The 26,328-nt window shown below is 52.8% G+C and overlaps 1 protein-coding gene across 1 annotated transcript in view; it reads right to left on the bottom strand.

The window, feature by feature from the left end:
- Nucleotides 1-4,601: 4,601 nt before the first annotated feature.
- The window catches only part of MOV10L1 (Mov10 like RISC complex RNA helicase 1), a 52,062-nt gene continuing 30,335 nt past the window's right edge, over nt 4,602-26,328 (bottom strand). The window contains 14 exon segments of the mRNA XM_033116612.1: nt 4,602-4,850; nt 5,098-5,189; nt 5,276-5,413; nt 6,036-6,143; nt 8,310-8,459; nt 12,275-12,448; nt 13,562-13,726; nt 14,295-14,394; nt 15,591-15,712; nt 16,186-16,332; nt 16,873-17,051; nt 17,494-17,593; nt 23,822-23,919; nt 24,365-24,423. Coding sequence (XP_032972503.1) covers nt 4,841-4,850; nt 5,098-5,189; nt 5,276-5,413; nt 6,036-6,143; nt 8,310-8,459; nt 12,275-12,448; nt 13,562-13,726; nt 14,295-14,394; nt 15,591-15,712; nt 16,186-16,332; nt 16,873-17,051; nt 17,494-17,593; nt 23,822-23,919; nt 24,365-24,423 — 1,642 coding nt within the window. The 3' untranslated portion in view covers nt 4,602-4,840.

A 26,328-nucleotide genomic window follows, 5' to 3' on the forward strand; every position in this document is an offset into this window, starting at 1 on the left:
GCTACACTCCCTCCATGAAAGAGGTGTGTTCCCATAATATTGCCAGCTCTCGGCATTACCTGTGCTCTAGTGTCTGTCGTCCTGAGGTTGCAGTGTGGCCTCCCAGTTCCGTTTGCTCCTTCTGACTCCCAGGGGTTTGTGGGCCCCGTGGCTCTGGCTCAGACCTGCACCGCTCAAGAACCTCTTTCTCTGGTTGGTTTGCAGCAGTTCTGAGATGGCCCCTTCGACAACCAGCTGTCAGCCCTCATGGTTCATCCTTGGAGGCTGAATAGAAATCTTCAATTTTGAGTAGTCGAAAACCATTTTTTTAATGGTCTGTAGATAATTCTCTTTGAGCACATTCACTTTCAGCAAGACCATGCGTGGAGGGAGGTAGGAATGCAGCTGTTTTTCTCCATAAAGCGAGTTGGTCTTCCAGCACTGTCGACTAAGGACACATCCTTCCCAAGACCACCAGGTGTCCTCACCACCTCTGCAATGGGTCTGTCCCTTTGCCAGGTCTTCAAAATCATGGCTTTGCCGTATGCAAAATATGTATACTCCTTTTCAATAATGACTTAGGTATTCATGGCCTTTCCTTTTCCATGTACATTTTAGAAGAACTTGGTCAAGTTTCTGAAAAAAAAAGTCTAGCTGGAATGTTGCGATTGCCTTGAATGTGTATGAACTTGGGGAACTTTGAAGTATGTACTGCTGTCATCCCATCCATGACTATAGTATACCTCTCCATTTATTTCCATCTTCTTCACACCCTGTAATGGAATTATAATGATCTCTTTGTAACAGTCCTGTTGCATTGGTTTGTGAGGCTATATCATAGATACATAGTTTTCGTTCCTCTGTAAATGGTTGTCTATTTCTATGACGTGTTTTCGTTGGTGATTCTGGTAGAGGAACACTGGTAGCCTTGACGTGGTCACTCAGCGTTGGCCTGTGGACATCAGCAAGTGTGGAGCTGCCACTGGAACACGCTGGCGCTAGGTGCCAGCTGACAATGCATGCAGTGCCACTTGCTCTGGGGACTGCAGGGCAGTTGTCCTCCCACCTACCGGGGCAGCAGAGCTTGACAGAAGGGACCCCTGGCAGAGCTGAGGCCTGGACCCTGTATCCTGCAGCCTTGCCACCCCCATTGCAGCAGTCATCTCGAATGCTGTCCCCACTCCTGGGGAGGGACATGGTGGGGACCAGAGCACAGTGGTGATGACACCTTGGACGGGCCCGAATCCTGCAAAGCCCAGAGCCAAGCCCTTCGTCCTGTGTCCTCAGATCATCATGTAGGGGGTGGGGGGGCAGAGAACAATGTGTCCTCAGACTGGAGGGACACTTCCCAGATTCTGTCTCAGAGCGCAGGCCGCACTGCTGGAGCAGCTTATCTGACATTAACAGGTGGCTTTTGACACAAGGAAGGATTTCAAAAGTGTGACCGTTACAGCAAAACTTTTATTCCCATCTCTTTATTTGGGTGAACACGTTTTATCAGCTCTTACATCTATGGAAATGAAAAATAGAAAAAAAAGTAGTGAGGAACCCTGTCTCCTCCCAGCCCTAAATAATACTCGCCCACGAAGATGGACGGCTCATTAATTGATACATTTCCCACTCAAATTCACTTCCCCATTTAGTTCTTCATGAAAACCTGCAATTACGTGTATCATTTCGGTTGAGTACTTACAATAAACGTCAGAGTAACACCCCAGGTGATGGCACGGTCCCCAGGTTCCACCACGTGGTTTCACAGATTAGAACGAGTGACCTTAGTGCCTCAATGCTGTGCATGTTTGTCTGGAGCAGTGAGCGGGAAGACAGCCCAGGTGGTGCCGCAGGAACCAGCCACCCCTTTTCAATGACTTAAAACAGTCAAGGATTATTGCACCCCCCACATCCATCCTGGCTTGGCTAGGAGCTCTGTCCCTCCGCGTCCCATCACTCTGGTGTAGGGACCGAGCAGTGGCCACACTCTGCTCTTAGAGCTGGCGCAGCTGTAGGCAGGGGAGGCACGTACACCCACTGTGTGCCTCGTCTTCCAACCTGACACTTGGCCTGGGCTGCAATTCTGGGGGAGGCTGAGGGCAGGAGGGAGCGCTGAGGTTTTCAGCTGTGCAGGGTGGCTAGCTGGCTCCTCTAAGGGGGCCAAGGTGAGGGTCACACTGGGGTGGCACAGTGAGTCCACTGGCTGCTCCCATCTCCTTTACAGACACTTCAGTCTATGCATGAGTCACGCTATACACAGGACGGGAGATTTTAGACAACTTACAAACAAGTGATGGTTTTCACTTGAACACTGTTTCCAAGGTTCATTTTGGGGATGTCCAAGCACAAAAACTACCCCTGTGTAGGCCACACCTGCCTGCAGGGCCTCTTACTTCTGCTTCCCAGGTGTCGGAGCTCTGGGCGGCTTGGCCTCTGGCCAATGGCAGACCTTGGAGGGTGCGGCTCCCCCAGGGTGAGCAGGGGCCTTCTCTCCCTCCCTCTCAGCCGCAGTCATGCAGCAGCTCCTAGGGCTGCAGTGTCACCTGCTCCTGCCCTCAGAGCATAGGTGCCGAGTCCTTCACAGAACCACCCACCTGGTCTCCCACTGTCCCAACACACCTCCAGACCACCGTCCTGGGACAGCCACCCACCATGGACAGCAGCCCAGCCCCTTGTCCTGGCATTGGCAATGTGCTCTCTGAGGTGTGGCCCCACACCTGCTGCCCCTCCTCCACATGCAGGGACACAGCCCAGGGCAGGGCTCGCTGGGCCTGTGCAGCACCCCCATTCCCGTGCAGCACCCCCCATCCCCGTGCAGCCATTCCAAGGTGTCAGGAGAAACTCTGTGACACCAGGTGGGCAGGGTGAGGGGACCACTTGTCCAGGGAGGGGCTTCTCTTCCTGCACTACCAGCTGGGTTGGGAGGCCACCTTGGACGACTTTGGAGAAGTTTCTGGAAATCTGCCAAGGCCCAGGACCCTCACACCAGCCCCTCCCTGCTGTGCCTCCCGCTGGATGCTGAGGCATGAGCCTGTCCCCGTGGTGGGCTGGCTGTGGACCGTAGGGGTCTAGACCACTGCAGCACCCAGGAATGGTGCCCTGATGCCGTCTCCTGCCCCACAGATGGCCAGGCGCTCCCCACTAGAGCCTGGAAGCCCCACTCTGGGAGAGCAGGTCCAGGCCCCATTGCACCACCAGGCAGCTCTGCCCTGCGCAGCTGCCCACCGGGGAGCGACCCTTTCTGTCTGGAGCAGTTCTGGGCCGGGGTCCCAAGTCACGCATGGAGGCTGTGACCATCCCTTCTGATTGCACTGAGATGACCTGTCAACTAGGCACATCCAGGGACAGGGACAGCCCATGTGGGGCCGAGGGTGAGCGTTTCCAGGGGTACATGGCACGTTCAGAAGAGCACCAGCTGTTTCTGGGCGCTGCCCCTCCATTGTCAGCCGACCCACAGCAGGCACTTGTGGGGTGTCTGCAGTCAGAGCACCCCAATCCTCAGGTGTGAGGGCCAGTGTGGGCTCTGGGCTGGGCCACCATGGCCTCAGGTTCCCCTCCTGCATACCAGGAAGGTGGTATTTCTAGTCACAGCAGTCAATGGAGGGTCTCCTGTCAGAGCAGCACGAGGGTGAGGGCACCTGGGGGCCTGGTGTGGGCACCGCCTTGTCCCTCCCTGCCACGCCCTCACCCTTCTCAGGACCCACAGCAAGGTCTCAGGGTCACCTGCGGTCTCTGGAAGGCTCGTGTTTTCCCCCGGCCACGTCCAACTCCTCACAGGAGTGCTTGGCCTCAGCATCTGCAGGGCCTGCTGGGGCCTCCCGGCTCACACTACCCCAGGGGCCGTCCTGGAGGAAGCGGTCACGTGCTCCCAACACAAGTGCCCACAGAGGCTTGAAACGTCTTGCAGGTCTCTAGTGGGAAGCTGGGGATTTGGCTGTTCCCAGTCATCCAGACAAGTCACCTGTGCTTCTCAGGCGGCCCCTTGCATACAGGTGGAGAGCAGCCCGACGACCCGGGAAGGAAGTCAGTTGGGGCCCTGTCTGCAGCAGGGGTCCCTCCACCACGGGGAAGGTCCAGGCCACAGAGACTCAGAGCCTGCCCACCTGTGGATGCGGCTGTGAGGGGCTGAGGGTCCTGAATACGCTGTCCCAGGCTCTGTCTCTGGTCACGTGGATGGCAAGGGTGTCGTCTGCGGGTCTCCCAGTCCAGGACTTGGCCCTGCCCCCGCCCCCACTGCGGCCCTTTCCTGAGACAGCACTGCACGGTTTGTCCCTGCCCGAGCCAGTCCCTCTGCGGCCACCCTGCCTCAGTGACACGTGACCAGAGGCTTCGTCTAGACACCCCTCCTGGGCGCCTGGGGTGCAGTCCCCAAGGTTGGTGCTGTTCACGAAAGCACAGTGAACATGTAAAGCTTCCAGCCTTTCCTACAAACCAGTCCCTGAGGGTCTGCACGAAAGGGCCAGCTCTTGGTCAGAGGGGACAGGTGGGGCTGTGACACAGGCCAACCCCTGCTCTGCCCAGCCGTCCAGCCCAGACTGAGCCCCCGGGGTCTGCACAGCCCGTGCTGAAGTGAACGCGACCTCAAGGACCCAGAGAGGACGGTGTGGGGCCAACAGGAGTCAGAGGCCACGTGAAGCATAACTGCGTTTATTTTGGTGATGGGCTGTACTACAGGGCAGGAACACGCTGGGTGCAGAGCGGGTGGCAAGGTGAGCAGGTGCCACCAGCGTAGCTGCCAGGGCTGAGAGCAGCTCCTGGGGGTCGGCTGTGCTGCCTTCCCACTGTCCCTTATCAACAGGGAGCTCCAGACCAGGTCTGCCCTGGTGCCTTGAATCCTGGCTCCGCTGGGCAGGGAGGGCAGGCCGCAGTTCTAGCCACAGCTGCAGAAGGGGACGGGCGAGGGGAGAGTGAGCTGGGGTCCCCCAGGGGTCCGGCCCAGGATTGAGGAGCACTGCAGCGGGGCTGGGCATGTGCCCTCTTCACAGCGTGGCTTTTACAAGGGGCACGATGGTTGCCTACGTAAGCTGTGCAGGGAAGGTGACGCTGGCCACCACCACATCCAGGACTGGATGGAGTGGCCACTGCAGCCCAGGAGAGGCGGGAGTGGGGGGCGGGGATGGGGCTCACCCCTGCAGACCCTGCAGCTCGGGTGGCAGGTCACACCCGGTGTACACGCCATTCGTGATGCTGTGCTCCAGCAACGCACCTAAGCAGGGGTCCTGTGGAAACACAAGGAGCCTTTAAGCCACCGGCCAGCCAGCCAGCGAGCCAGTCCCCAGGCCCCGCCCTCCTGGGGGCAGCTCACTCTGACGAGAACGTGAGGGTTCCCCACCACTATCAGCAGGGCTTTGGGCCTGGTGACGGCCACGTTAAATCTTTTCGAGTTGGACAAGAAACCCAAAAAGTATCTGTCATCTTCAAATCTGTCTTCATTTGACCGCACCTAAAAACCACAGACGAATAAATGTGGGACTTCAAACTTTTTCTCCCTCCCCCCATAGAAAGAAACTCGATATCTAAAAGCATATTAAGCACCAGCAGGACCCCACTGTCAGTTAAAAGCCAAAGCAGCAGGGGGTCAGGGTGGGGGTGGGGGGCAGGCCTCACTGCTCTGCACCCAGACGGCCAAACACCCACCCGGCTGTCCCTGGGCGCAGGGTTAGAGGTGGTTCTTACTTTCTTTTCCTGTCTGAATTTTTAAAGCTTATCTGCAATTAACATTCTGCTCAATAAATATAAAGACGAGAAATGGGTTTTGAGGGGGAACTTAGTTTCCCCTGTGGCGCCTTCTGGCCCCGCCTCCCACTCTGCGCCTCGCCTCCTCTCCACATCCTGTCCATCCTTCTCCAGCGCATTTCTTCCTGGGTCCCTCTTCTTTCCTTTTTGTCTGCTGACCTGTGGCTTATTTTGAAAAGAGCTCCCTAGTTACTGCTTGAGGTGAGTCCTGGGGTGCGGGCCGGTCCCCACCCTGCATCTGCTCTCTGTGTCACCCTCAGCCTGGCGTCTGCTCCCTGAGTGTGCCCTGAACCCACGAAAGCTGCGGCGGCCCCACCGGAAACACCCACGGTGGAGATGACGATGACCAGGTATTCTTGGCCTTGGAACTCCTCCACCGACCCGACCTTTATGTCCGTCAGATCCACATTTCTCAGAAGAATTTTGATTTTCTCCACCTTGAAGCAGATAAAAAGAAAGATTAAAGGCAGCTTTACAAATCTGACCGTTTCTTTCATATTACAGCGTAAGTGAATACTGACCAATGCGCAATGTATCGCTTTTCAATTCCAAGTCCCACTTCATCTATCTCAGCTGATCAGAACACACATCCTGCTTTCAGGCAGATCAGCTGACGGGAGGGGTGAGGATGAGGGACACACACGGTGTGAGGGAGTGAGACGACAGGCTCCAGGGCGCCTCCCTCGGGGGGGACACAGGCCCCTCCAGGGGACCCCACTCGCCAGGGGCCTGAGCCTTCACACAAAAGCGGCCTGGAAGTGGCCGTGCACCCCAAGTTGCGGCCACAACAGGCAGCCAGGAGCGCGGACTTGTGAAAAGCGGCCACGGAGCCAGAAGGAACGGGGCCACTGAGTCACGGAGGTCACGAGACGACGCGTGTCCCGGCTGTGTGCACAGAAGTGTCTCCAGGAGGTGCTGGTAGAAAAGAACCAACGTGAAGTCTCGGAGAAAGCACCCAGCGTCAGAAGGAACAGGCCGCACCGGAGCCATGCAGACTCCTCAGCAGAAGGCCTGGGGCGTGGGGGGGGACGCTGGTGGAGGTGCCCAGACACTGCCACACACCGGAGGTCCAGGGACGGCGGGGACACGTCAGCCAGCAGTTCCGGGCGGGCAGGATGGGGGCATCCATGCAGACCCGTCAGGAGGTGCCAGCTGGGCAGAGAAGTCACAGCCACGCTTTGTGGTGGACGGTAAATGGGAGACATTAACACTACGAGGACATCACTTAAAAACCAAGGCTGCTCAGGCAAAGAGGAGGTTTCTCAGCACAGAAGAGGGAGGAGGCGCCAGGGCCAAACGGAATTCAGATGCAAATTCAAGATGGAGGTCGTTAAATGAGAGCATCTGACCTGCCACTCACAGGTCTTTGCTGAAATAAGTACTAAGGGACGAATCTCAGGATAAACAAACCCAGAAACTCAGGAAGCAGACGCCAAAACTAAAACCACAGCTAGGACACACTGAGAAACTGCTGCCAAGGAGAAAAACATGTTTTTTGGGTAAAAGGTGGAATTCCTAACATTCACAAGAGCGAACACAAAGTCAAAATCAGGAGGCAGGTCTGACGACTCATCCCAGGTGTCACCTCAGCCCGAGCGCACTGCCCACGCCGGAGTCCTGGGGGGAAGCAGCTGAGCAGAGCTGAGCCCAGCACCATGCGTGTGCATGGAGCCCGTGCGCATGGAGCCCAGCACTGCGCGTGTGGAGTCCGTGTGTGTGGAGCCCACATGCATGGAGCGTGTGCGTGTGGCGGGGCACACACCGCACAAAGAGAAGCACAGACGACAGTAACAGCTGGTTACACACACAGAGCTCCACCCACACTGAGAGCAAACCCAGGTGGGTCACAGCTCATGGTCAGAAGTGGATACTCGAAACTTCCAGAAAAAGTGGGGAAACAGTTCATGACATCAAGCTGGGGACAGATACCTTAGAAACAAAAGCACGAACCGTAACGGAAACGATCGGTGTTATATCCGTATCTAACTATACTGAGGTGAGACTCACACGTGTCAAGGAAACCAGACGGTCACCCGGTGACAGCATGTCTGAAACACACTCAGCCACCAAGGGCCTGGGATACACAGAGTAAACTGAAAAGGCACAAACTGCTGAGAAAAAACACAGTCGGGATCAATTTAAGGTGGACACTAGATCTGAATAGGAATTGTAAGGAAAACACAAGAAATGGCCGGTAAACGTATGAAATCTCTCAAGTCCCTGACAACTGTGGGGACTCGCATGCCCTCCCCCATGTCACAGAACACAGCCAGGTGTGGGCACGAGCAGGTGTCTGCAGACATGGGAGATGGGACAGCACTGGCCAGCCAACCACAGGGGAGAGGGATACATGCCGCGATGAAGGCACAGCCCACTCGCTGCCCTCACACCCAGGGGAGGTGACATTTCATGCTGAGGACAGGACAGACGGGGAGACGGAGCTCCCAGCCCAGGGCCCGGGTGTGGGGGACGCGGTGCAGGAGCAGTGGCTGCAGACAAGGGAGCGACAGAGGGACCTGGTGCTACACGACCAGCGGGTACCTGCCCCTCTCCTGTGGCCCTGTGAACCAGAAGCACCGGGAGCTCGCTGGGGCAGGGCACACCTGCTTCCGGTAGGGCGTGATCACACCAATGTCGCTGGCAGACACCTGGCTCGAGGCGCTCCTGGCCAGGAGGCAGCAGTAACGCATGACCTGCACGGCTTCGGCTGGGTTGAACCACGATGGGCTTCTCCCTTCACGAGCTTCGCTGCCCTGAGTTAGTTGGGAGACAAAAGAATGGCACATCCATCACAAACCTGCATTTACTCATCCAACACTGGTCTAGGGCTGATGGACAAGCAGAAGTAGGTGCTAGGGACGCGGCCGGAGTGGGGCAAAGCTGCGTGCAGGCAGCCCAGTGTAGCAGGGCAGGCCGCCCTCAAAACCATCACCACTGCGGTGAGCGCTGAGGGTGCAAGGGCTGCTATGGAGTGTGAGGGCAGCGGGGAGCGAGCCCACTGACACACGGGCAGGGCTCAACGCAGAAGCGTCAGCACATGCTATTAGTAGAAAGAGGAGAAGGCCGAGGCCGGGGGCATGCAAGAACGGACCACACGGCCAGGGGAGGCGGCCGGCCAGCTGTGGTCAGTCCAGGAGGCCGCAGCACAGGCGTGGCCACTCACTCAGGCTCCCACTTCCCCCACATGCCAGCGTGGGCCTTCTCTCTCCCCAATTAGCAGAGAAGACATGCAGACGACCTGTGAGCGTGTGGCAAGGGCTCAGCATCACTGACCATCAGGGGTCCGCAAGTCCAGACCAGTCTGAGAGCCTGCCTCCCACCCATCAGGAGGGCTACGACCAGAAACCCCAGAAAATAACAAGTGTTGGCCAGGACATGGAGAAACTGTACAACAGCATGGTGGTTCCTCCAAAAATTAAAGGCAGAATCACGTTACCCAGCAACGGACTTCTGGGTGTAGACCCAAAAGCCTGAATGCAGGGACGGAGACAAATACATGCACAGCCAGGTTCAGAACAGCGTGGCTTGCAATAACTAAAAGGTGGGAGCAGCCCAAGTGTCCAGGGATGGACGATGGTTAAGGAAACGTGGTCCCTCTGTGCATGGACTGTCATTCAGCCTTAAAAGGAAGGTCCCCGGAGTTGTCAGAGTCAGAGACAGAGAGCAGACAGTGGTGTTAGCATTGAATGGAGACAGAGTCTCAGTTTGGGAAGATGGAAAGTTCTCAAGATTTGTTGAAAAACAATGTGAATATATTCAACACTACTGAACTGTATTCCTAAAATAACTAACATAGTAAGTTTTATATTATGTGTATTTTACTATAATTTAAAAAGTGCATACCAGATAAAACAGTAAGAACGCATTAATTTTCAGGTCACGTTTTTGCTGTTAAGCCATAGGTAACTATCCCTCGGATTTACAATAAAAGGTTGAGATAACTAACAAGAAGATTACCACAAAGGACGCTTATAGCAGAATGTCCACACTGAAGATTATCAACCAAACCACCACAAAAAATAAGGAAGAAGAAACAAGTAATAGAGGGAAAGAAGAAGGTATGAAGTTAGGTGACTGTAGGTTTGACTGATTTATCTCATTAAAAGCAGAGACTCTTAAATGAGATTAAATATAAAAATTCACTGCTTCTAAGAAATACACCTAAAATGAAATGATAAAGAATGAATAAAAACAGAGGGCAAAGAGATACCAGATAATAAGACAAAAGGGGTATGCCAACATTAGTTGCTATTACAAGGTGGAATTTAAAGCAAAAATCATGGAACAGTGGACAAGGACGTCATATAACGAGGAGGATGAAAGAACCGTAAAGCTGTATGCACGAAACCACACAGCAGTTACATCCATAAGGAAAGAACTATTAGAAATTCAAAGAGAATTCGATAAACCGATTGCCATTTACCAGTCTTCTCTCACTTGTCAGAGTACCTAGCAGACAGGATCTGGCTCAGAACACACAAGAGCTAAAAGACAGATTCCATAAATTTCTTTTAAAAATGTATATAGAACTTACAAGCCCCAAATAAGAGAATATAAATTTTTTCGGTATGTTCTTAAAACAGTTACCAAAATTTATACTGATGGGGCTACACATTTTTAAAAGCTGAGAGTTTACAGGTTATAGTTCTTGATCAGAACATAAAAAACAGAAATAAAAAAGAGGCAAGGAAGCTATGTCTCTAGAACACCTTGGATCAAAAAATAAGTCACAAGTGTCTAGCTATGAAGCTATGAAGGGAAGGTCCCTCAGAAGACACGTGGAAATGCAAAGTGACACCTGAGGGAAGCTGCTGTCACCAGTGTCTCCTTGTGAAGAGGACGAAGAAAACAGCAAGTAAGAGACCATCTTACAGAAATGAAAATTAAGTATGTTGGAATGGGGCAATGACTGATGATAAAGCTAGACTTAATGAAGCAGAAAGCTAACAGGAGAAACTAAGAAAGAGTCCAAAGTTGGTTTCCCACCGAGCCCAGAGGTTGGCTTTACATCTCCCTGTAAAGGGCCAGACAGCCCCCACCTCCTGCTTTGACAGGGCCACGCCGGCCAGCCAGCTATGGAGCGGAAGGAAGCCAGACAAGCATGCACGGGCTGGGCCCGGCCAGGCTCCCGCCGCTGCTTCTCCGGGACGACAGGCTACAGCCACATCGGGCTTCCTCGGGCCGGGTCTGCCCCACGGTGTCCTGGAGCACCTTCCCTGTGCCCCTCTGCCCCTGTGCTGGGCAGACCAGCGAGGTGACAGGGCATCTGCCTTCGTATCCTGGGAACTGGAGTGGCACCCAGGAGCCAAGGGTGGGCATGCAGGGGATAGTGAGGGCCAGGCCAGGACTGCAATGCTGCAGGCAGTTAACCGCGATAAAACCCTTTCTGCTCCAACAGCCGGAGTGGCCAGGCGCTGTGGTCCCAGCGCGGAGGGCCCCCCTCCCCCCCAGTTTGTCCTCAGGGCCCAGAGTGGAGCCTGGCGCAGTCCAGGTCCTGGACGAAGACCCAGAGGTTGGACGGGGCTCCTGGGCTCCCAGCTGCATGGGGGCCGCACCTCCTTTTCCCCTCACAGAACCTCTGCTCACTTGCCACTTCCCAAGAAAAGCCCACTGAGACCCCCGCAAGCTGCACGAAATGTGTGGCTCCTCTGGGCGGCATGACCTCCTGACTGCCTGGGTCTCTCCGTGTGCCCATGGTTCACACGCTTCGGCGAAGCTCTGGGCTCTTTCTGCAGCCACCCACTCACGTCACCTCCCTCAGCTAACTTCTATGGACACTCGAGGCGTCTCCCACCCCATGGCGACCCTTTCAACTTTGCTTCTGACACACAGGCAGGCGGCTGAGGGAGCAGGCCTTATTCTAGGGACTGTGCTGTCAGGGTCGGGCCCACCTCTGAAGGTGGCACCCCACAGCTTCACCCACAGCCACAACGGCACCCGGCACAGGAGGCACCCCCAGAGGCACGGTCAGCTGGGAACAGCACCCAGAAGGCCAGCACCACTCCAGGGTCACCCAGCACCAGCTTTTCCCATCTTGGAATTGGGGAGCAGCCCTCATTCTGGATGAGAGCTTGGGGGGTGTTAACGAGAAACTGGACTCTGGGTTCTAACAGCCAAATTCCCAGTTCAAACACTGATTTTAATGAACAGCTGCACTGTCTCTGGCTACCGAACACCTAACCGCTCCCTCCCTGGGGACGCCGACCAGGGAGGCATGACCCTAGGCCGGCTCTCAGGTGACCCTAACCCACAGAGGCGGGCGCCTCTCCAGGGGCACTGAGCTCCCACTGCCCAGCCTCCCTCGGTGGGGCCCGTCTGTCCCCCTAGCCTTCCGGTCAAGCCCATGAGCTCCTGAGTGTGTTTCCCATGAGGACCTGGGGAGGCCCCCAACGCCCACTCTGGGCCAGCACCTCTGAGTGCTGTGTGATCGCCCGCGCGCCCGAGGGCTGGTCTTACGCTGTGGCAATGACTGAACGTGTGCAGGGCTGTGGCTGGCACGAGGGGTCAGCTACCCTGTGGCCGGTGGCCCGAGCTGAGCCATGGAAGTGGGTGACCAGCCACGACTCACCCTCATGCCGTGGAAGAGGAGGGGGAAGGATTTCTTTGGCAGTTTCTCCCAGCCCAGCAAGGAGTTGGTGACCTTGGGGTCCGCACAGACCTCGAGCTCTCTGTGGTAGAACAGTCTGGAGGGCAGCGCCAGCAGGGCTGCGTGGGACCTGTAGTTCTTCACGAGCTTCGTGACCTACAGGAAGAGAGCAGGCAACAGGTGTGAGGCAAAGGACAGGACACCACACCAGACGACAGCAGCAGCGTCTGTGTCAAGGGAAACGATGCTGAGAGACCCCCTGTCCTGGCCCCCATGCCACCTGAGCAGAAAGCGACCTCAGCAGCTCAGGCGACTCTGTGAACAAAGGGTCCACTTGAACAGAACAGGTGAACACCAAGAAAGAGGCTGCCTCTCGGAGCCTCCCTGGTTGGCCGGCCGTGTGTCTGGCTTCGGGCTGTGCTCTGGGCTCGGTCTTGGGACCCAGCCTTTAGAGGATGCCCATGGAGCCTGGGCGCAGCTCAGTCGCTGGCGGCATGGGCTGGCCCTGTGGCCAGGACGCCAGGATGGCTAAGGCACAGCGGAAGCACAGGGCGCCTTGGCCCCGCAGCCCCCAGGGCCTGGCTGGGACCTTGCTGAGAACTGCTGGTGATGACGTCACCAGTGGGGGAAGCAGCTGCCTGGCCCGGGACGTTCACTCGAGGCTCAAGCCGCCTCCCAATTCCTGGGTGAGGACACGGGAGCCCCAGCCCTTTCCTGCTGACTCAGTGACCAACTCCGACTCAGTAACTACGTGTCCAGCCCCCAAGCTGCTAATCAAAGCCCCAAACCCAATTCAGTGCCACAGGCCTGCTCAGCCTGCGGCCTGCGGGGGACTCACCCCAGGGCCTCGCTGCAGCTTCAGGCCCAGACTGCCCGTCCCACAGCTGGCTGCCGGCCCCCGGCACAAGGCCTCCCTCCCAGAGCCCAGGGCAGCCCCTCTGAGCCGGCGCCTCTCTTGCAGTGCCCCCCACCCCCACATGCCGTCTCTAGTCTCCAGGCCTGGTCTGCCTGTCACTGCTCCTGTTTCCTGTCTAGTGGTAAAGCTCAGCTGTGTCTGCACTGCAGGGGTTCAGAGAACAACAGCCACTGGGCTGGCCTGGACCAGGGACCCCACAGATCGAAGCTTGGGCTCCAGCACGCTGGGCCCTAACATGTAGCTCCAAGGCCGTCCCTCCAGTGGTACGGGGTGGCCTGTGAACCCCGTTTGTGCTCGGGTACCCTGGGCACTCCCTGCATGGACACGCCTGCCGCCTGGGGGTCTGAGCTCACCAGCAAGGGGTTGTAGGCACCACAAGCGCCGAAGGCGTCCTCGTCTCTCAGGTACACTGGCCGGGACATCAGTCTCTCCAGCATGGACACATTCAGCCCATAGGCCATGGCAAGTCTGGACTTGATGACGGGGCCGAGCTGCATGGGGTCTCCGGCCAGGATGATCTGGGACAGAGCGGCTCCCAGTGGGCACTCAGCACAGCGTGGGCAGGAGGGCGGGAGGGCGGCCACGGGCTGGGGGTGCAGGCTGCGGGCGGGCAGGATGGGCTGGAGCTGCCCTGAATGAAGGTGGCTTGGACACGGCCAGTGGGAAAGGAGAAGACTCGATGGGCCTGGACTCGAGCACCTCCCTGCAGCCCTCAGCGTCTCCCATCAGCCTTTCCCTGGCCCCCCACTCCACTCTGCTTCTGGACGAGGCCATCAGGGTGGGAGGAGGTGGGACCCCAACCTTCCTCCTTGAGCAAGTGTGTGAGGGGAGTTCAAGAGCACCCCCAGCTCACTATCACAGCGTGTGGGCCAGCAAAAGCAGTGGGTGCAGGAAAGCAGCCGAGAACTCAGCCTGGGGTGGGGGGCAGAGTGGTCAGACTGTGGGCAGGGAGCCAGGGCGAGCTCACCAAAGTCACTGTGTGGCCGTGGGCTGTTGTGAGTGAGTGACAGCGGAAGCCACCCCCGCCCCCCACCAGCACTGCAGGAAAGCAGGATGAGAGCCAGCGGGCATAGCAAGCGGCCTCACCTGGCCACTGACGTCAGAAACCAGCCCCAGAGGGATGAGGCACTCGGGCTCACTGGCCTGCCCCGCTTCGTCCACAAACACATGCGTGAAGTGTCCAACTCTAGAGCCAAAGGGGTTGTCAGCAGTCACTCCGGCCAGGTTCTTCTCCGGGGCCTGACAGGCCAACCCAGACAGTTGGCCCCAGGGCAGGCCCGTCGCCCCGACTCTGCAAAGACTCAGAGGGACATGGTCGAGGGGCCGAGCAGCGGGGCTGCCAGGAGCACGGCCACATGGGGCTCACACGGCCGGGCGTGCTCCTGACACCCTGACGTGGATGGGGCTGGGGACTGATGCCTGGAGTCCCGACTTCACAGGGCAAAGCTGTGTGACCTCGGGCTCTGTGCCTTGGTTTCTCCAATGTGGCTGAGTGAGAACGGGGAGAGCCGGTCTGGGTGGGCACCGGGCAGCGCTCCCACTGGGGGCAGCTGCCTCCACTACTTCTGCCTGACTCAGGCTCTCAGCTGGGGCCTGGGGGATGGTGCAGGCTTGCTGGGGCCACCACGCCCAGCATCGCCCCAAGGTAATGCCGGAGGAGGCTGGGAGCAGGGACGTTGCACCAGGAGGAGCCCTGCGCGGAGGCGGACCCTTGGGTCTCCCACCCCCGTGAGCCAGAGGCCCCAGCGTTGGTGGCAGTGGGGGCCCCTGCTCCTGCGGTGCTTGGGGCCGTGCGGGCCCTGCCTGGCTCTTTCCACGGGCAATGAGTTTGCTGTTTAATCACTGGCTGAACTTGTCAATCTCAAGGTCTCACTTGGCCAGTGACACCCACTGATTGATCCCTCCCTCCGCAGGACGAGGAAATTGGCTTTCTACCTCATGTCCCAATTTCTGCTGAAAAAGTTTAACATCATGTATCTTAGAATATAAGCATGAATTCTGTATTTACAGTTATTTAGAATTCCTTCTATCAGATGATGTCACTCCGTGTTCATACCTGCTCAGCTTCCTGCAGCCCTAGTACCCCACTGACCACATGGTGGTCCTGGCCGGCTCCTGCCACTGTCCCCTTGGCACCTCCCGTCCCTCCCCCAAATGAACTCCTCCCTGCTTGGGGCCCTGCAGCCCGCATTCCCGCCCTCCGCCCACCAGGTAAGCCATGGGGCCCTCACCTTTGGGGTCTCAGCACAAACCTCACTTCCCTGGAAAAGCCATCCCTGACCTGCTGAAGTCCCCTGTGCTGTCGGTCAGCCTCCCTTCAGACATAGCTCCAGGGACCTTCTGTCCACTCCACGGGTCCCTGTGCCCCAAGGTGGCTCTCACCTCACCCCGATTTGGTAGAAAAGCCCGGCGCTGCTGCACGTGGTGACTACGATCCGGAAGCGCGAGGCTCTCCAGATGTCCTCCCCGTCTCTGCAGTACGGCCTGACTGCCTGGCTGACTGTCTGGGGGACGAGACAACAAAGCTGAAAGGCCTAACAGACAATCCTGAACATACCCGGGGTGGTGACTAAGTAATGACTGGAGACTGTTTCCTTAAATCAAAACGTATTTTCAGATCAAGTTAGTCTGTGTCTTACAGGCTCTGGAGCCTGAACTTGACTTACTCCTGCAGACCCTTCCCCCAAACCGCTTTATACGTTTGTCAGGCAGAACTGCTCTTGCACAGCAAATCCCTTCTGTAAGCAAACCAGAAACTTGTCCTTTTCCTACAGGGGTGCTTGCAACAACACGCAAACCCTAAAAGAGACAACACGTTTAGGGACCGAATATAAGGAGCGTTTGCACTCAGTGAAGCCGAGGGCGCCGATTCCTGGAGGAGGCAGAGTGACTGCCGCTGGGGAATAAAAGTCTCACTTGACGAGTGGGGCCCAGGAGACAGGAGGGCAGCTTCTTGGTGGCCGCCTTGGACACTCACCTCCTCGAACCTGCAGGTGGCGTTGACGCGGACCATGGTGCCCGGCCGCAGCGCCCCGCTCTCATGCAGCCGCAGACACACCAGGTCCGTGGCACTGTTGGAGGGCGCACACACCAGGACCCGACTGTCCGGCAAGGTGTGGTACACCTACATCCAGGGCACAGGAGACAAAGGGCGACACGTTGGCCCGAGTGCAGACTCCCGGGCTCACTGCGGGGACCCAGCCACCTGGGCTCACGCCCACCCCCCAGATGCCCCGAGGACACAGGCCCACAGGGCAAGAGAGAAGGTGTGGGGCTCTACGCTCTCCAAGACCCAAAGCCGCCTCTGGGGCCCGCCACACATGTGCTAACGTGAATCCTGAGTGATGCACAAACACGACACGAGTGCACACTCAGCTGTGAGCAGAAGAGACCCTGGAGTCTGCAGAGCGGCCGTGCAGGTGCCGGAAGGGACCTTCTCAGCGGCAGTCAGGCCCCGTGATGTGACTGAATGGTTCCCTAGTCTAGGACACTGTGAACCTGTGAAACAGGCTTTGAAAATACTAGTCACGTAAACAACACAGAAACTACTGGGATCGTTCAAGTCCTTTCCAACTTTCTGATTCTACAATTTCAAGTTGACACCAGGGACACACAGCAGAGCCAAGTCCACTGTGAACGAACAGCGCTGCCCTGTCATTGTCACCTGTAAAACCGCCTCTATTACTGTCACTGTCTTCCCAGTCCCAGGAGGTCCGAAAAGAATGTACGGAAGCGGGCGGCAGTCACCACTCAGGATTCTTCTAACGGCCAATTTCTGGTTTTCATTGAGCACTGGATTGAAAAACTCCTTCTCCCCGGCTTCTGGGCTCTGAATTTCACTGGCTGTATTGGAAGTGGGGGACAGCGTCAGGCAGAGGTGGACAACTTGCTGCAGCTAAAAGACACCAGCAGCAGCCGGAGGTGGTCCCCCATGGCCTGTCCGAGCTCCATCAGGCAGAGCCAGGAAGATTTGCATCCTGAGAGCAGACAGGCCGCTGGGCCCACCCCGCCACTGCACACAGGTAGCTATCACCTGAGACCTAGAGACACCACCTTGGAAAAGGTCGACAGGAACGGCCAGTCCTACCTCTTTTGACCTAAACCTCAAGTCTCCCATCATGACAAGAACCTTCATTCATCTTTCTGGTCACACAACTGTCACAGACCACATGCGTCCCTTGCCTGTTTCACTTGCGCAGGAGAACCAGCTTCTCCAGGAGCCCAAATCCAGGCGTGCCTTCCGGCAGCGGTCCCATGTAGCCCCCACGATACACACCCAGCTGACCTGTCCCTGTAGCAAAGGCCACCAGTCCTGGCCTGTCCTGGGCACTCGCCTGCCTCGCCTGGGTGGCAGGCTTAGTTTGGTCCTTTACAGCTTTCCTATTCTAGAAATAATCAGGGGGAAAAAAAAGGGTTAAAAAAAAACAACGCTTTGTTGACATGGGCCTAGTAGCTTAAAGACTAAATGCATACATCTGACAATGTACTACTGGTTTTATTTACTGAACAGTTCTTTGCATGGGTCACAGATCGTGTCCCCTTTAAAACATAATGAAAAAACAGATAGCTGATAAAAAGCTGTTAAGGTCTATGTTTCTTTTTTGAATTACCTTTAAAAATATATTTATTAAATTTATTATTTTGTGATGGTGACACCAAAACACAGGATTATAATACGTTTTATTTGACTCAGTGTGTATTTTCCTCCTGCTCACTCGCAGAAGCTGTGGGCAAGTCCAGGGGGTGCTCAAGCCCCTGGGGACCCCCAGCAGAACCCTCTCCAGGTGAGAACTCCACCCTAAGGCGTAAGAACCTCACACACCTTCCAGGTAACGCCAGGTGCCTCTGCTGCTTCTGTCAACTGTGTGTCCAAGATCCTGCTCAAGAACTGGGTGTGTGTGTGCGTGTGCACACGTGTGTACACGTGTGTGTGATCACCAGCTGAATCTGTCCTGGACCGATGGAGTTGTTATCAACTCTTCCATTAGAGTGCTGAATTTCAGTCCCTCCCACTACTGTATGCGTTTGCAGAGCACAACTGACATACGCTAAGTCGTGCACACCTAGTGTGGGACCTGACAAGTTCTGACACACACATGTACCTGTGAAACAATCCCTACAATCGGTGAGGTGAACGTGCCTGCCATGCCCAAAGCTCCCCACCATCACTTCTTTTTGGCCCGACGTCTCACGCAGTGTAATGAACTGTGGAGGCCAAGAAGCCCAGATGGGGTCTCAGAGACCTGGACACCCACGAGTCCAAAGGCAGAGGCCCTGCACTAACTGGTGGTTCTGTTCAGGGCCTCCCACACTGGGGGTGAGGTGCCCTCGGCCCACCAGTCCAGACACGCCCAGAAACAACACGTGACCAAATATCTGGGCGCCCGTGGCCCGAGCTGACACATAAGACGGACCATCACAACAACATTCCGGTATCTCTAAATACCTGTAACTGTGGTGATGCCACCTCTCTGCTCTGATACTGTGATTCGTTTTTCACGTTTCATCCCTTGGTCAGTCTTGGCTTCAGGCTCAGCCGTTTTACTGATCTTCTCAAAGAACCACTTCGTGGTTCATTGATTTCTTTATGGTTTCTACTTCACCGATTTTACTCCAATGTTGTTTTCTCTCTTTGCTTAGTTTGGGCTTCACTTGTTCTTCTTTTGCTAGTTTTCTGAGGAAGATGAGGCAATTGGTTTGAAGCCTTTTATTTTTTTACTTTAGGCATTTAGCGCTATAAATTTGTCCTTAAAGAGTGCTTTAGTAGCATCGTACAATTTTTGACATGTTGCACTTTTGTTTCTGGTGAAAGTACTTTCTAATTTTCCTGCGGATTTCTTCTTTGATCTGTGGGTTATTCGTGTTTTCAGTTTCCACATATTTGGGGATTTTTCCAGAGATCTTCATACTACTGATTTCTAGTTTAATTTCATTATGGTCAGAAAACATTTGGTATGACTTGAATCCTTTTAAATCTGAGACTCGCCTTATAGCCCCACGTAAGGTCTACCAGAATGAAGGTTCCGTGTCAGCTTCTAAACGAAGTGCACGTATCTGGGTCTCACTGGGCAGGCGGAGGGTTCTGTAAATGTCCCTTAGGTCACTTTGGTTTTTTTGTTTGAGTCTATTATGCCTGTACTCATTTCCCATCATTAACAGAGAGCACTGCTGACATCTCTGACCTTCATGGAGAATCTGCCCATTTCTCTTTGCAGCTGGGTCAGTTTATTTCATGGATGTTGAAGCTGTTATTAGGAGCATACGCATCTAATGTCATGTGTCCTGCACACCTGGGCTGCATGGCACGGCCTGACGCTCCTGAGCTACCAGTCTGTCCAGCGCGTTACTGTACTGAGTACTGTCGGCACCTGTAACACCAATTGAAGTGTCTCTGCATCTAAACATAGAAAAGGCACAATAAAAATACAGTACAGGGGCGGCCGATGGCTCAGTTGGTTAGAGTGTGAGCTCTCAACAACAGGGTTGCCAGCTCGATTCCCACATGGGCCAGTGAGCTGCACCCTCCACAACTAGATTGAAGACAATGAGCTGCCGCTGAGCTGCCGGAGGGGCGGCTGGATGGCTCAACTGGTTTAGAGTGTGAGCTCTCAACAAGGTTGCCGGTTCAATTCCCGCATAAGATGGTGGGATGACTGATACTTTAGATTGAAATAGATTACCTGGCTATTTGTTTTCTGTGTGTCTCACTGTTGCAGGCCCACAATTACAGTCACAGAGCTCAAAACCCCTCTCTCAGTAAAAGCCTGTCCCAGGGGACAGAAAACCAGTCAGGTTCTAGTAGACCCGACCACGTGCACTTCTGCCTACTTTTCAATTAGTTACTTTTACGATTCCCTTTCATCTTCTTTGGTCTATTAGTTGTAACTCCCCGTGTTGTTATTTCAGTGGCTGTTCTAGGGTTTAGAATATGTATCTTTCCTGACACAACCCATTTCAAGTGGATTCGATGACTTCACACAGAGTAGAGCAAACTCACGACAACGTGCCGCCTGCCCACCCCTTGTGCTATTACTGCATACGTATGGCCAAACTCACAACATGTTATTATTCCAGCTTTAAAAATTCAATTACCTTTTACAAAATTATTTTGAAAATGTCATTGTGCTTGTAAGAGGTGTCAAACATTCTTCAGTGCATAACAGCAGTGTCAGCAGTGGGGACAGGCTGTCCAGCCCAGTTCTGGTGCTTCTTTCTCCTGTGTAGCTGGGACCTTACGCCCATGATCATAGCTCTGCGTCCCCGCTGTCCCCGGCCACCAGCACTCTGATCTCTGATCCTAGGAGTCTGACAATTTGTGTGTCATATGCGAGGGATCACGCAGTACCTTGTCTTCTGTGACTGGCTTACTTCACCCAGCATAATGTCCTTAAATGCACCCATGTACACATGACAGGGTTTCCTTCTTTTTAAAAAGTCAATTATCTTTTAAAGAGATCGTTTTAAAAATAAGAAAAAAATTCTTCAAATTTATCCACATATTTATCATTTCTCGTCCTTTCATTACTTTGATCCTCATTTCCATCTGGGATAATTTTCTTATGCCTGAAGGACTGTTATTTCTAGTAGTGTGGGTCTGGCTCTTGTCTCATTCTGTTATTTCAGCTTTTGTACGTCTGAAGACGCTTTTATTTCATCTTGATTTTTTGAAAAGTGTTTACTGGGCGTAGAATTCTAGGTCGACAGTTTTTTTCCTTTCAGGTCTGTAACGTATCATTCCACCACGAGCAATGAGAAATCTGCTGTAGTTCTTATTCTGGTTCTTCTTTAGATGAGACTTTTTCTATTTTTAAGATTAGTTTTTTGGTTTTTTTTTGTTTTTAGTGACTTTCAGGAATTGAATTAACATATACCTTGCTGTAGTTTTCTTCATGTTTCTGGTACTTAGGATCTGTTGAGCTTCCTGGATATGTAGGTTTGTAGTTTTCATTAAATTAGGAAAAACTTCCACTCACTGTTTTGCTGATTTCCCCCACTCCGCTCTGGGAGTCCAACCACATGCACATGAGGCTGCTCAGTTTTCCCACAGTTCAATGGCGTTTTTAAAAACTGGAATTTTTTAGAGCAATTTTAGTTTTTTAAAAAGATTCTTTTAATTGTTTTGTTTTGTATAGTTTCTATCACTGTCTTCAAGTTCACTAATCTTTTCCACTATAGTATCTAGCTTGTTATTAATCCTATTTGATCTATTTTTCATCTTAGACATTCAATTTTTCATCTCTAGAAGATAAATTAGTGTCTTTTACATCTTTTGTGTCTCCACTGAACGTTCTCACGTGTATTTCTCCCTTCTCGAGCACATGGAATATAATTATAACTGTTTTGTTAACATCCATGTCTAACTCGACCACTGCTATTTTTGGGGGTTGATTTTAATTGACTGAAATTTCTTATTATGGATTGTGTTTCTCAGTTTATTTTTGGATTAGAGATCGGACACTGTGAGTTTTACACCTTGGTGGGTGTTGGATGTTTTTATCTCTGATAACTAGCCTTGACCTTTGTTCTGGGGTGTGGCTACATTGCTTAGAGAGAGTCGATCCTTTTGAGGCTTGCTGTCCCAACTTGTCAGTCTGGAGGAGCGGCCTGCACTCTAGGGACACACTCTCCCCACTCCTCAGGCAACAGCCTATGAAAACTCAACCTGTTGGGCTGTGGGAACAACCATTTCTCATGCTGTGGGAACACAGGGTTCCCCTCTGCTCTCCAGGGGTTCTGTCCTAGACTCAAGTCTCCCCCTCAGAAGTGTGCTCTGATGAGTCCTCAGCTGAGAACTCATGGTAGGGGCCTTTGCAGAACCCAGGACTCTGCCTGTGAACTCCACGCATCTTTCCTGCACTGCCAAGTATGGTCTCTTCATCTCAGGAGACCACCAGTGTCCCCCTTCTGCTTCCCGGCCCACAGACTCTCTGAAGGCTGTAAGCTGGGGCAACCACAGAGGTCACCACATTTGTTCCCTCTCAGGAATCACTGTCCTATGATATCTGCTGCTCATGAAACTGTTGTTTCATGTGTTGCCAGTTTTCTCAATATTTAAGGTGGGAGGTAAATCCAGACCCTGTAATTCCATCTTGGTTAATGTATGGAATGCCCTTGAGTTTATTTGCAACCTAGTCAATCCATAAAAAGAAAATGTTCTGCATTTAAAAATATTAAGATTCAGCCAATCCAGAGTGTGATCCACCTAAGCAGCAATACCCACCACCTCACACCCAGTACCAGCTTCACAGACCCTCCCTGGGAACCAGGCAGTGGAACGAGCCAGGAAATGGGGGATGAAGGGAACTTTGCAGATGACACTGCATCTGCGTCCAATGAAAACCTCTATTTTCAGAACACAGATCAGATATGAAGCACACAGCTGGTGATTTAAATGAAAACCTTTTGCTGTTTCCTTTATAGAATTTTCTACGATTGTGTAAGCATTCTAAAACCATTAGTTTTGCATTTTTGAAGAGGGGCTATAAAATGGTAAAAGGGTTTCTAAATATTAGATATAATTTAAATATCTGTTTTTATTTTAAATTTAAAACATGCTCAATATAGCAAATTGCAATAGTACTGAATGACAGGTTACAAGCTCCACCATGGCACTGAGGGTTGTCATTAGTTGAAACACAGTGATAAACAAAACCACTTCTATTTTACTCATGAAAATATATGGAGAGCCTAGGACAATACCTGGCACATAACAGGCACTGTGTTACTATTTAAGGAGACTGGACTATATAAGTAAAAAATAAAGTGTCCTTGCAACATTCACAAAGATGTTAACAGCTTGCTGGGTGTGTATCCCTCCAGATATTTTCTAAGCATATATTATCACATAAATGTGCCTGTCTGAATGTACATAAAACCATATATTTTCAGAATAAAAGTATGAGCTCATAATCTATCTTATGAATACGAGGTCAGACAATTAAGTTCGCGAGCTCATCCTAGAAAAAGTGCTACATACCTCATTGCTGAATATCACTACGGCCACCTTGTAAGTACTTCCCTTTGGGAAGACATGCACTGACCCCAACGCCTATTTCACCCTCCAGAGCAATTTTGGAACTCTTTTTCTGGAACAGCCCTCAGAGCTGGCGTCATATTACCCTTGATGTCCTGAATGTCATCCAAATGTCTTCCTTTCAATATTTCCTTTATGTTCGGGTAAAGGAAATTGGGGGGCCAGATCAGGTGAGTAGGGAGGGTGTTCCAATACAGTTATTTGTTTACTGGCTAAAAACTCCCTCACAGACAGTGCCGTGTGAGCTGGTGCATTGTCGTGATGCAAAAGCCATGAGCTGTTGGCAAAAAGCTCAGGTCGTCTAACTTTTTCATGCAGCCTTTTCAGCACCTCAAAATAGTAAAGTTGGTTAACCATTTGTCCAGTTGGTACAAATTCGTAATGAATAATCCCTCTGATATCAAAAAAGGTGAGCGACATCGTTGCAACAAGTTCGCAAACTTACTTGTCCGACCTTGTCTTTCAGTTTTATTCTAACCGTGATTTGGGTGGTGTGTGAACTACACTCCTCTCGTACTCCAGGCAGTTTGTGAACCCGTGCAGTGTTGATTTAGGCCCGTCTAAGCCACCAAGTCAGTACCTTAGTGGCAGGCTGTGCAGTGTGCCTGCTGGCTTGTGCATCGTTCCAACTGCCCGTCACTTGGGGAGACTGTAAAATGACTTCTTCTGGAAACAACACTTTGAAAACAAGAAAAGGTGACAAGGTAGATATTATGGAAAAGCTTTAAAAAGACAGAAGCAAGCGGAATGTTTGCCTCCGGACAACCCTGAAGTCCTCCACCCGTCTGTGCCCCTCCTCCCGGCCCTGCTTCTGTGAGTCACTGCTTCTGCCAGCACTGCACGCTGTGGGAGACAACAGGCCACTAATGATTTGTCTACCTGTGAGCACAAGACTGAATTCTATTAAGAAGGGAAAAGCAGAATGCGATGATTATATTTCCAATATTACGAATGCTATTTGTACATAGCTGAAATAGAAAGAAATCACAGAAACTTTCCAACAAGAAAAACACTGGCTATCATACTGTTTTAATGATCGAGAAAACTGTTTTACATAAAAATTTCACATGAAGCTTATAAAAGTAACCTGGGAAGCATTACACAAATGGTACAGCAACCATACCTTTTATACCTAAGTGGATGACTTGTTCAAGTGCAAAGTGACACCGTCTGCTCGTGGTCCTGCAAGAGAGAAAACAATGGGAAGTAACTCAGCTCGAGTTTAGAAATGTTAAGGCGAGTATGGGCCTCGGAAATCTGATTGTACGCTAACGTGACCTCGACAAAATACTTAGGAGAAACCATCGAGTCAGGGCCCCCCCAGGCTCTCACAGGTGCCATCGCCCTGGAAGACGGGAGCCTCATGCTTCGCAGTCTGCGTCTGTACATACAAGACAATGCTGGGGTTTCACAGAAAAGGTCTAACATCACACGAGGACAGGACTCCTTCCTTCCTGGCATGTTTCTGTTTTAATGTATAAAGTGGACTAGGAGAAAAAATATGAAAACAGCGTATGGAGTGTTAGGGAAACGCCAATGCTACTGCACCAATAGGAAAGAAATTGTCACGATAAAAAATCGTTCTCTTGAAATTCACTGAAAACCACTGTTAAAAGGAACCGAGTCATATTAAAAACTTCAAGAGTTTCTGTGAGCAAAACCTGACTCGCATCAGGCAGCATCGAGTGTCGCAGGCAGACAAGCAGGAGCTCCGAGAAGTGGCTCAGGAGAGACCTTTACAGCCAGGAGGGAGGGGCAGGGAAGTTCTCCTGGACAGAGCAGCAGGCTGGCTGGGGCAGGTCACTTCCTTTAGGGGATGTGACATGCAGGGCCTAACAGGCAGATGGCCGATGGCCCTCCCTAGTGCTGGCCCCGCGATTCCTGGCTTCCTGAGTGACTGGTTCAGACTCCGTCCTGGGGGAGCTGGCGCTGTAATTAAATGAGGTCTTGGTCTGGTCACGTGGGGCTCAGCACAGCAACTCCACTGTGGGTCGGCGGTCTTATTTTTTAACACCACAAAAAGAATAGAAAATGGGAAAAACACTCCATCTTCAATGAAGTAAGATGACCAAAATGCCAAAGCACAAATGAAGAACAGCGTCTGTCCCACAAGGAGCACGTGGCCTCAGACACGCAAAGGCAACAGAGCTGATTCATAGCGCCTCAGAGCCTGGCCACACCCACCTTTCTGGAAAGTTCATACCTGGGTACCTGAAGGACCAGCTGACCATTTCTCACCTGGGTGACAGGGTGCAGGGCAGACAGCACCACAGGACCCGTGACACAGCCCGATATCCTGGGAGTGGTGCGTGTGAAGCCAGGGGAAAGCAAGTGAGGCCCACCCACCCCGCAGGGAGCCTTACCTGAGGGTCCCCAGCATGAGGCTCTGGGTAACCCCACTCTGTGTATAAAACAAACTACTCGAGAGGAGATTCCGGCCCATTATCATTTTAACACCATTGTACAAAGATGTTGAGCATATTTGCTGCTTCACCATCTGTTAACAGCAGAAAGCTGGGCACCTGAATGCCCGCCAACAGGAGACTGGCTACAGGCTTGAGGGCGCATCCCTCAGGAGGAGAACACCCAGCCGGCACCAAACTCCTCAGTCACAAACAGAAGAAAGGCCTCAAATCACTGACCTCCACTTCCACCATCAGAAACTAGAAAAAGCCCAGAGCAGCATAAGAAAGGAAATAACAAAGGTCAGAGCGAAAGGCAGTGAAACAGGAAACACTAGAGAACGCCAATGAAGCCAAAAGTTGACTCTCCGATAAGACCAAGAAAACTGACAAGCCTCTAGCCAAACTGACGAGGGCGGAAGAGAAAAGACACAGATGAGCAATCTCAGGATGAGGGGTGACCTTGATGTGCATCCCACAAACAGTAAAAGAATAAGGGGGTGTTATGAACCATTTTATGCAAATAGGTAATGTTAAGGACACACAGTCCCTGAAGGACACACACACAGTACCAGAGCTCACCCGACAGGAAACAGGTAACGTGAGTGGTTCTTTATCTGGTGAAGAGCCTGGATTTATAGTCAGAGTCAGAAAGCTTCCCACAGAGAAAACTCCAGACCTAGAA

This window comes from Rhinolophus ferrumequinum, chromosome 10 (assembly GCF_004115265.2).
Source record: "Rhinolophus ferrumequinum isolate MPI-CBG mRhiFer1 chromosome 10, mRhiFer1_v1.p, whole genome shotgun sequence".
Classification (NCBI taxonomy): Eukaryota; Metazoa; Chordata; class Mammalia; order Chiroptera; family Rhinolophidae; genus Rhinolophus; species Rhinolophus ferrumequinum.